The sequence below is a fragment of the Musa acuminata genome, chromosome BXJ2-9 (genome assembly GCF_036884655.1).
Source record: "Musa acuminata AAA Group cultivar baxijiao chromosome BXJ2-9, Cavendish_Baxijiao_AAA, whole genome shotgun sequence".
NCBI classification, from domain to species: Eukaryota; Viridiplantae; Streptophyta; class Magnoliopsida; order Zingiberales; family Musaceae; genus Musa; species Musa acuminata.
The window spans coordinates 11,535,001-11,546,087 of record NC_088346.1 but is presented as its reverse complement, the minus strand read 5'-3'; the positions used below and the strand labels follow the sequence as shown (position 1 = coordinate 11,546,087).

General features: G+C 37.1%; 1 protein-coding gene across 1 annotated transcript in view; it reads left to right on the top strand.

Annotated features, from left to right (window-relative positions):
* Nucleotides 1-1,064: 1,064 nt before the first annotated feature.
* The window catches only part of LOC135623139 (receptor-like serine/threonine-protein kinase ALE2), a 10,738-nt gene continuing 715 nt past the window's right edge, over nucleotides 1,065-11,087 (top strand). The window contains exons 1-7 of the mRNA XM_065125735.1: nucleotides 1,065-1,478; nucleotides 1,901-2,383; nucleotides 3,211-3,585; nucleotides 4,999-5,214; nucleotides 9,874-10,245; nucleotides 10,362-10,605; nucleotides 10,686-10,833. Of these exons, the coding sequence (XP_064981807.1) occupies nucleotides 1,430-1,478; nucleotides 1,901-2,383; nucleotides 3,211-3,585; nucleotides 4,999-5,214; nucleotides 9,874-10,245; nucleotides 10,362-10,605; nucleotides 10,686-10,833 (1,887 nt within the window). The 5' untranslated portion in view covers nucleotides 1,065-1,429. The remainder of the gene's footprint in view (nucleotides 1,479-1,900; nucleotides 2,384-3,210; nucleotides 3,586-4,998; nucleotides 5,215-9,873; nucleotides 10,246-10,361; nucleotides 10,606-10,685; nucleotides 10,834-11,087) is intronic.

Sequence of the window (11,087 nt, the reverse complement as noted above, 5' to 3'; positions counted from 1 at the left end):
TAATTTTAACTAACGATTTTCGTAAAACTTAGAATTTTATTGAACGAAGTTTTTCGAAATCATTGAAATTTATCATTTTTATCTACTACACTAATTCAACCCCTTTTTCTTAGTGTTATTCTTGATCCTAACAGAACTGGTCCATGTAGCCCTCCCGTGCTCACTCGCTCTCTATGACTAGCTTATCAAAGAAGAGGAAGTAGTGGAGGTAATAGTGACGAATGAAGACAGAGAGATAGAGGTAGGAGAGGCATGAATAAAAGATGATGGAGAGCTAGACCACCACTTTATAGGTGACAAAGTGATAGGCGATGAGAACGAAAATGTCCGAAGAGAAACAAGGAGATCTTTATCAATTACATAAGATGATGTGTACCTTCTTGATCATATAATATATGCTTTTATGCACTTTTTCTTGAAATTTATACAATTACTTTGTAGTATCTTCAAAAGCTAAGCTTCAAACGCTAAGCTTTGTCTTGATCATACAATTTCTTTGTCTTGAATTATTAATAATTGACTAAGGTTCAAACGCTAAGCTTTGACATTTTCAACAACATAACCAAAATATCTAAATATATAAAGTTGACTTTTAAACATTATTCATTGCCTCCTTTACAATTAACTAAAAACATTATTCATTGCCTGCCTGTCTCATAAAATATTCATGATATTCTATGAAAAACGTCAGAATATTGATTGGTAATTTCATGTACCAGACGTCATATCTAAACCAACACACCTTTTACTCTAAGAAAGAAAACATAAATCTTGATCGCAACACTATGGGTTGATCATCGACTTCACTTTCGAGATTTGAATGCTTAGTTCCTTCGATCACAACCAAACGCTACTCATAACCTCCGATTGATCATTTCATAGCTCAGCCTACTCCAACCTCACAACAGTAGGGACGCGTTTGTAATTTCAAGCTCTGGATTGAGTAATTAATAGTGTTGGTTGTGATAAAAGGTGCAGATAGCATAAAGAGGAGAGTGAATCTAACAACCAGATCTGTTCTCTATTATTTATAATGAATTGACTATAAAAGGAAAATAAACTAATAATTCGAATAGAGGGAGAGGAAAAAAATAAAGTGAAGACAAAGAGGAGTAGAAAGGAAGCGGAAGTTTGGCCAAAGGGCGGCAAAAAGCCCTAACAGCTTCTTCCGGATCGGAATTCCCTCCCATGGACTGGCGATCGCGGATCCCGACCTGGTCATCGCGCTCCGCGTCGCCAGATCGAGCCCGTCGAGCTCCGGATCGCACGATCTCTCTCCGGTTTCGATCCGTGTAGGCTCGCCGGTGCCTGCTGCTCCCGCTGCTACCCCGCCCGGCTCCGAGGTCTCCATGCGCTCCCCGCCCTTCGCCGGAAGGATCTCCGCTGAGCTCGGTGAATCTGCGTCGCCCTTGCTCGGTTGGGATCGGCGATGGGGGTGGGGGGCTGTCGGCAAGTTTCGTGGGTTTCCAACTGTAGAGGTACTGTTCGTACTTGTGTTTTGTTTAGCGATTCTTGATTTCATTTTGGTTCAGAGCGTGTTTAAATGACGGTACGTAATGGCCGTGGGTTGGAGGTGCTGATGGATTAAACCATCCTTTTGAGTTATTGTTTCTTGAATTTACCTATATCTACACTGCAACCTTTGTTTTGGAAGCTAAAACGAGTTTATTTCTGGACGTCTGACACCTACGTGATTCTATGGATATCTATTTCGAGTATGCCCTGCAATGCTGTCTTTTCTTGGGTTGCTTTCGGTATGATCAATATTGTGTCATATTGTTGTAGCTTACTGTTAGGATAAAGAACCAAACATCCTGGATGCCAATTTTAAAGAAACATGTCAAACCCTGTTAGGTTTGTTGAACATGATCTTCATCGGACCTTGATTTCTGACTCGCAGGATTATTCAAACTATCGACAAAGATACTGTTTCTGGGCTTTCTGTTTATTATAATATATTTGCAAGTGGTTACTGAAGCAAAGCCTACCAGTCATATACCAGAAGAAGCGGTGATATCTCCAACTGCTTCTCCTTCAGATGGATGGGATAAAGCTCATTCCACGATCACACTATCAAAAGATGAAATTCCTTTGCCAGCTAGTCTTCCTCTGGTCAACAGAAGGCACAGGAAGTACTCTTTACAGCAGGCTGCATCTTCACCATTGCCAATCAGAGCTTCACCGATACATCGCTCGCTAACCACTGTTGGTGTGCCCGCTTCACGCTTGTCGAGTTTTGTAAGTCCTTCTATAGAGCATGACCAACACCCTTCCACAGAGTTTGCTGTTACTCCTTCACTTGTTGGCTATTCTGATCCAGCATATTCAAACTTAAGCTCGGTTCCTTTTGGATTAACACAACCACCTTTGTCTCCTCAAACTGGTAAGATTGATATGCTATTTCAAATTTATTCTACCATTCTGATACGACAGCTTAAGTTCATTCTTTTGTAATTCGCTAAAGTAGTTAACTTACAGGACACAATTCTCTTTTATAGGTTTTGAATACCATACCGTATCGGTGTACTGATCGATACGGTATGTACCGAGCATTCCAATACATGGTACACTAAGATGTACCAATGTATTGCCCGTACCGAGTGGTATAGTACGGTATTGCAAATCATGTTTTATATTCTTGTTAAGTTGTTATAATGGTTATTTTCTTTTGATAGTTGATACTATCACCACAACTATAATGTTTTGTCTTCCTAACATGGACCTCCTCCTAAGAGGTATATTAATGGACATTTACTAAAGGTGATTGATGTCTATTAGTTCCAATTTCTAGGTTGTTAGACATCAATCAAAATTTGAAGAAATATTACAAGAATGTTTTAGAATTCATTATCATTTATACATTAAGGATTTGTGTAATCTACATAAATTCTCAGTAGGTGTTATCGTGCTATCAGTAAATGATATTCATTTTAAATAGAGAGTAGCATATAAATGTTTTCGCTGAAAAGCAAAAGAAACATGACTTCTTCGTGGACAATAAAGATCAAGGTAGAAACTCTGTCTCTTGAAAATGTTATTCAGTTAGTAAAAACTTTTCCAGTTTGAACTTTTTAAGCATAGAAAGGTGTTTCTCATCTGATTATCCTGCCTTAGAAAGTATTAACCAGTTGAACTAAGATAAGAAACCATTATTCTTTTGGGCAATTGCCATATTTAATATAATCATTTTTAATGTTATCATTGGAGCAGAATGTTGTGAGCCGAACATGGTGCAGAGACGAGGTACGCAAGATTGCCATTGCGTGTACCCAGTGAAAGTTGAGCTCTTCCTACAGAATGTTTCTCTGATATCAAATTGGAGCAATGAATTTCTTCAAGAACTGGCTTATCAACTTGAACTGCGCATTGATCAATTTGAGATCGTTAATTTTTATGTTGTTGGTGCATTTGGGTTAAATATCACAATGAACATAGCCCCACATACAGGGTTAAGTTTCTCTGCAGATAAAGTCATTGCATTGAATTCTTCGCTTGCACTGCATAGGGTCCGCGTCAACCCGGATCTAGTTGGCGACTACAGGCTTCTCAATTTGACTTGGTTTAGGCCACTCGCTCCTCCACCTGGTAATCTCTAGAAGGACTTATTAAATTCAGGTTATTAGATGTCAGTAAGTTTATGTATGTGCATTTTATTATATTTTAATCCATGATTTTTGTAAAATGCAATCTTTAGCATTATCTGTGTACTATTGCTTCTCTCTTTACCATCAGCTAGGTTTGTAACGCCCATTTCATTTTCAAGAAACATGCAAATATAGTATGGTTCTGAACTACTAAACATGCAGAAAATTAACATAAATTTGTACAAGTAATTTGCAACACTTTAGTAGTTAATTAGTCACCTGACATGAATCAACATCATGGAACAAATGACATAGTTAATCAACCTGAACTACATATCTGCCAGTGGTTTTATAATGTAGCAACCAAGTTGTTTGGGTAATCATGATATCATTTTTTATATGTGATGTAAGATCACAGTATCACACATTTCATGGTTTCAATATTTTTATGTATCAACCTCTTTGAACCACTTAAGCATGGGATTTATGTAATGTAGACAGAGATAAAAAGTGTCACATTGGAAGTGCAAAAATTTGACATTCTTTAGGAATGTATTTTGAGGAAGCAACAAGAAATATTGAACAATTTGTACTGTTCAATATTTTATGAAAGCCAAAATCATGCAAGAAAAGATTACTTTGTCATATTGCAAATGTACAGGATTGTTTTTATGAGAAAAAAAAACATATCTGCATTTTGAGGTATATTTTGTATAGTTCTCTCATCCACTATTTTGATCTGATTCAATGTCGAGGGACATTGGACTTTTCTCGGGTCCACTTTCCCATTAACTTACTTCAAAAAGTGAAATAAACTTCAGGACCTAAACAGGTTAAATTGCAGATGCACATTTATGTTAGCTTTAGTGTTGATTAGTCCATGATAGCTTCTATTTTTAGAAGAAATTGGACTACTTTTAGCCCTTATAGACTTAATGTATCCTGTGGTTGTCTATTTTGTGATCACACTATTTCTGGTTTTAAGGTGTTAGTGCTGTTGGAAACTTGAGGACTATCTTGTATCATGAGTGTCCAAATCAACTAAGCTTACTAGATGTAGCTTCTATTTCAGCTGCATCTGTTCTTCTTTAGCTTGACTGTACCCTTCTAGGGGTTTTTTCATAATGCACCTTTCATTTTTCAGCAAAGCTCTTTTTTAATGGTTAAGCATATAGATACATCCAAGAGTTCTAGTATCTTATCTCATATAATTATCTGTTTTTCTTAGTTGTATACATAATAAAGAATCTCTCACTTTCCATGCGAACTATCTGCATTTATCTTATGTTGAAAATTTCTGTTGGGACAGCATTTCATGTTTAGCAAAATTGATGGATGCTTTCTCTAGAATGATTTTATAATTCCAGATGGAATCTGATGAAATGATGACAGACTTTTCAATCTTGTTCTCCAGCACCTGTTCGAGCTATATCACCTATGGCTTCACCACCTGCAGTGCCCTACTTGCCAACATCTGCACCAAATTATGATTCTGGAGGCCAAAAACATTTAAGTATTTTTATAATTATTGGGATATGTATCAGTGTTATCATCATTGTTACTTTGGTCATGCTAGTAATCTGTTCCCGCACATCTAGCAAAGGGAAGGAGGTACCAGCCGAAGAAGCAGGTATATGTTTAAGTTCTATTTTGTTGCTTAAACTTGCATGTATATGGAAGGCTATCCACATCTAGTACAATGTTATGCAGAAATTTATGGAATGTCTGAACGGTAGAGATGTTATACAAACTGAGATTTGGGGTGGATCCAATACTACCAAAGGTTGCAGAGGAACTGATTTTTAATGCATATCTCTGTCTAGAACTGGAAAGTTGATTTTGAAGCTTACTCATTGTGGCTAAGAGGAGGAAAAGTTACTCATTACAGCATGTGGACCCCCTTGAACCGGGCAGTCCACTTCTGAAATAGGACTTACTGCCTGGTAGGTCCTGTCAAACAGGCTTACCCTCCGGTTCAAGGCTGTTACTAGGCCTGTAACTGAGCAGTAATCCCATATGGGTTGAGAAAAGCTTAAGAGGGCTGTAGGGGTCTCTTTGAACCTCCCTTTTTTGTCCCTTTTTTCTCAAATCCAGCACCCCTTCTCATTCTCATTTCTTTCCCTCACATAAATTTCCCCTGATTCTTCCAAATCCTACTAAAACCTCTCCTAAATTCAAGCAATAGTTAAAGGGCAGCCCCAATTTCTCAAGGAGAAAGTTGGGACCCGAAGATCCAGCTGATATTTCTTCAAAATTAGGTAACTCTGAACCTACTTTGTTAACCTATTTACTTGAATTTAGTTTCAGTTAGGTCAAGATTGGGGAGATTTTTCCTATGCATCTCTGATAACTGATTTGCACTTAATTTAGGGCTTGATTCATAAAGATCAAACCCCAGACTTGTGGATCTAGTCTAGGTCCACCTGGTTTCAGGCTAGATTTTTGTGAATTGATGCTTCAACTTTGCCTAAACTTATTATATGATTATTTATTATGCTTAATTGCTTAGATGACTGTTAACTTGTTTGTGTAATACAATGTGTTCTGTAGATACAGCCCATGTTCCTTTTCTGATATATGTTTTGATCCAATATTTGTTGTTTTTTATACTTAAATCACTTTAATTTTATGAATCTTATTAGGGTTCATCATTAAAAGGTAGAAACAATCATGAAATAGGGTTTCTTTAGGGTTTTTGCCAAACAAATGTAGCCTTTGAGCATGTTGCAACATGTGCCGACATATCATGTGAATGTATGCCGGCACATACCAGACCTGTATCAGTTCGGCTGTGGATTGACATCAGTCTAATGCACGATATTGAAAACATTGGTTTAGGCTATATATAGAGCCAGTCTATGTTCCAGTTATTTTAACTTTGAATTTAGGTTAGATTAAGCCAAGATTTTTATTTTGTTGCTAGAGAGCAAGATCAGACCCTTCAAATTAATACAGGATACCTTTCCTATCATATTTACATTTTTCATCTTTTTTTTTAAACCTTTCATGTTCAAGATTTTTTGATATGTTGGATGCCTATTAGATTTTGTTAATTGTTATTGTTTCTTAGTTTATTTAGAGTCCCAAGAAGATTTTTGATTTGATAAATTTGGAGAGTAGAGCTATATGGCATTTTTAACAACAGTCATCGATCTAAGCTCTATGGAGGTAGTCATGGAATTGTGCAAATGTGTGGGAGTTGGTTGAATGAGAAGAATAGTGAAACCAATTGGCATCTTTGGCGAAGCAGATGGAAGATTGGGTGACACTGGAACAAGTTGGAGGTGGTTGATGGTTAGAAGATAAGTCCATAGCTTTCTCTTGGTTTTGCTAAAGAGACTCTGGAAAAGTTGGAAATTTGAACTACATCCAGAAAAAAGCAGAAAATGGTTGGAATTGAAGGCAATTAAATCAGATATTTCCATATCAAAGGTTCTCTTGAACAACAAAATCACTAGAATCTCGTTGAGTGCAAGTGTTTAAAATGAAAAATACTGGAAATATCGACATTAGTCGAGCTTCCACAAAAATAATGAAGCTTTCTCAGAGTTTGATTGATGCATGAGCACCATGGTGCACAATAGCATCCCAACATTGAGTCGTAAGTTCACAATTTTATAAATTTAGAAAAAGCAATGCAATTTATCTTGAAAAATACAATTTAAATATTCATTAGAAAATGTTCCACATATATCTTATCACATAAAATAAAATAGTATGTATACTGATTGGCAATAATATTAGAATCCATCTATAATCTAGAAAAGGCAATTGATGATAAATGAAGACTTGTGTTCATAAAGATATTGTCCCCCATCTTGCAATAGGAAGAAATCAAACATTGGAATCAGAAGACTGTTCCTCCTCAAATAATTTTTTAAAGAACATGAAATTGAAAAAGGTAAATCCAACTTATTTTAGGGTTATTTTCCACCTTTTCATTAAATATAAACAAGACTCATAAAATTGAAGTGGTTCTTTGAGTTTAAAGAATGAGCATTGCATGAAAACATGTATCAAAAAGGAACACAAGTTATTATCTAAGGAATCCCTTATAATGCACAAACTCAGTATATCTTCTTTAGCAAATAAGTATATCAAATGATTGTATAATATGATCATATAATATGATCATATATCTGATTGTCATGATTCGGTGATGGGTGGTCAGGATTCTGGATGTAATGAAGCTATAGATTATTGCAATACATCATAGGACATCTGATAAACAATGTGTCACTGGTGCGTTAATGTGGTAGTAGTTGTTGCCTCAACCTGAACCACATGTCAGGAGGCTCCTCATGCAAGTAAGATTGTGGCAACTGGCAAGTACGGTTTCATAGGTTATATTGCACCTATGCCATGGCTCTTGTCAGTGTACCATTGCATGCTGTAAAGGGCATTTGAATCTGAAGTGAATGACCGACTATTATCATTCATCTGTTGGCCCTAAGACCCAGGGTAGTGGAAGGCTGAGAATGCAAGGAACTCCTATATGGCTTAATGTTATGTGGGTTCTGTTTCATATCCTCGTATGAATCAACAGCTGTTGACTTTGCGACCATAAACAAGTTGCATGAGTACTCGTGCTTCATGATCTATATCTTGGATAACATGATTGAAATACTGCTCCTCACTCCATGCTCCATCTATTCAGGTCCAAGTTGGGGAACATTGGATTGGCCATTTTGGCTATCATCATTGGTTGACATACTATTGTTCACATCGTTACTATCTCCCTGAACCTTATGAAGTATGAACTATGAAGGTGTATCATCATCTGATTAGACTTGTAGCTCATTGAGTGTGTTATATGGATCAACCAACTGTGAGGCATGACCCTTTCCCTTGTTGTGATGGCCGAATGTATGACCCTGCTATGTGCTGCCATGAACCCTAGAAGACTAACAGCTCAAAGGACAGCCATGACCTGACTTTGGATGTTGCTCTTCCTTGTTAGGATCCTCTAATCCTCGTTGTTTCTCTTACTCTTGTCTTGCCTCAAAAATGAAAATAAGATGAATGTGAATGGTATCCTGCCTCATCGGAGTGTTTAGACCCTCCTCCCCTGTGTGAACCCGATTGAGCATCGAATCCGAGTCATCATGTTAAAGCTAGAAATCGAACGAATCAACCTGGGTTATTCTGTTTTCTTATCAATCTCAACACAAAGCAGTCTCAAATGTCTGTGTACTGTAGCAGATGTAAACTAGTTTCTCCCAGCGTTTGCATGAGAGTCGCTTGCGAACTTTCATATGAACCAAGATGAATAGCGACTAATTATGTTCACAACCACTGGATGATATGATCTGTTATAAAACCCACATTCCTACTCTCTTCAAATTTGGTATCGGTCCTGAGAATTATAGCCACCACTCAGTTGCAGAAGGGCAGTGAAGACTTATTTTAGATAAACTTGATTAAGGTAAGTACAAGACAAATTATATGGTTCAGTTGTATTACCAAGATCCATATGATCTGAGTATGATATTGTGATGTTCTCGATGAACATGCTAGAAGCTTCAGGACCATCCTTATATTAACAAATATAAATAGTAATTGAATATTAAATATGGACTCAATGGTGAAATATCTTAAATTCCTAATATATAATTTATTATACCTCAATTATATTGTTGGAAGCCTTGTTGACATCTGGCTTAAATCTGTATGTCACATTCTGCAGTGCCAACAATAGCTTGTCATCATGGTATTGGATAATAGAACATGTTAAGAAACATTACCAACGTCACTACGCACTCTGAAGGATCAATTTCTTGGGAACCTAAGCCTGTGTTGTTTCAACTTTGATCATGGTATTGGATAATAGAAATAGTTTGGACCAACGTGGCTGGAAATTTCATAGAAAATATTTACTTTTGGAGATTGCAAGCTAACTATAGAAAAACTCTCAAAGCATACATCCGATAGATAATCAGCTTATCCTTCAGTATTTTCACTTTCTGGAAGGAACTCAAAGTGATGGCTTTGTGTTGGGAGATTGATTCAGGATGCTTTGGAAATGAACATTGTTAATTTCCTGTAACAGACTAACAGATGGCAACAAATTTCTCTCAACATAATTTCAGATGCTTTGGATGCAAGCAAAGGTTCATTACTTCATATTACTGTTTGCTTAGCTGCTGCTACTCAGAGTTCCATTACAGGATTTCTTACTTTTGTTAATTCTTAGTTAGATCATATTGAGTTGCTTTCCTTCTTTAACGATCAATTTTGATGTGATATAATTGTTATATTTTTAGACATTCATCATAATTTTACTTTGCAGTAAAGTCAAGGACTGCAGATGCAGTTTCTGTAGAAGGGTCTCTTCCTCATCTCACCAGTACACGGTTCCTTTCGTATGAGGAGCTCAAAGAGGCTACAAATAATTTTGAGCCTGCCAGCATAGTCGGGGAAGGTGGGTTTGGTCGTGTTTTCAAGGGTGTATTGAGTGATGGGACAGCTGTTGCCATCAAGAAGCTCTCTAGCGGAGGACACCAAGGAGATAAAGAATTCCTGGTTGAGGTTGAGATGCTGAGCAGGCTGCATCATAGAAATCTTGTGAAACTTGTTGGTTACTGTGGCAGCCGTGATTCGTCACAAAATCTTCTTTGCTATGAGCTTGTTCCAAATGGTAGCTTGGAGTCCTGGCTTCATGGTAGTATTAGATTTTTGCTGTAGTTTCTGCTTAGAGTTTTTCATATCGAACCTCGATTTCATTTAAATACAGGCAAAAGTTTCTTATTATTATGCTAATACTTACATTTTCTTCAGGCCCCCTGGGAGGAAACTGTCCTTTAGATTGGGACACTAGAATGAGAATTGCTCTTGATGCTGCTAGAGGGTTAGCCTACCTACATGAGGATTCTCAACCCTGTGTGATCCACAGGGATTTCAAAGCGTCCAATATATTGCTCGAGAACAACTTCCATGCCAAGGTTTCTGACTTTGGTCTCGCCAAGCAAGCACCTGAAGGCCGTGCAAATTATCTTTCCACTCGTGTGATGGGAACATTTGGGTGAGTGGTCAATTCCTTTTTTTTCAAGTAACTTTATTTTGACCTGTGTTATTGCACCATTGAAACCCATGTCATTTCAGGTATGTAGCACCTGAGTATGCGATGACAGGACACTTGTTAGTAAAGAGTGACGTGTACAGCTATGGAGTAGTTCTACTTGAACTGCTTACAGGAAGGAGGCCTGTAGATATGTCACAACCATCTGGCCAGGAAAACCTAGTAACCTGGGTTAGACATTCTATGCTATTTATGTTTTAACTTAATCTGCATTATTTGATGGTTTATCTCATATCAGAAATTCTCATTTGTCGACATGGTGTAGGTTTCATAGTTGAATTTGAATGAAGATTACATTGAATAAAGAAAAATGTATAATCTCCCCAAGGGAAAAAAATAGTAGCAGGAAAACACACACCATGCAGATATTCTTACAATAGTAGCTGTAGATATTCTTTTGTGATAATCTTTCTGCAATTATTGGG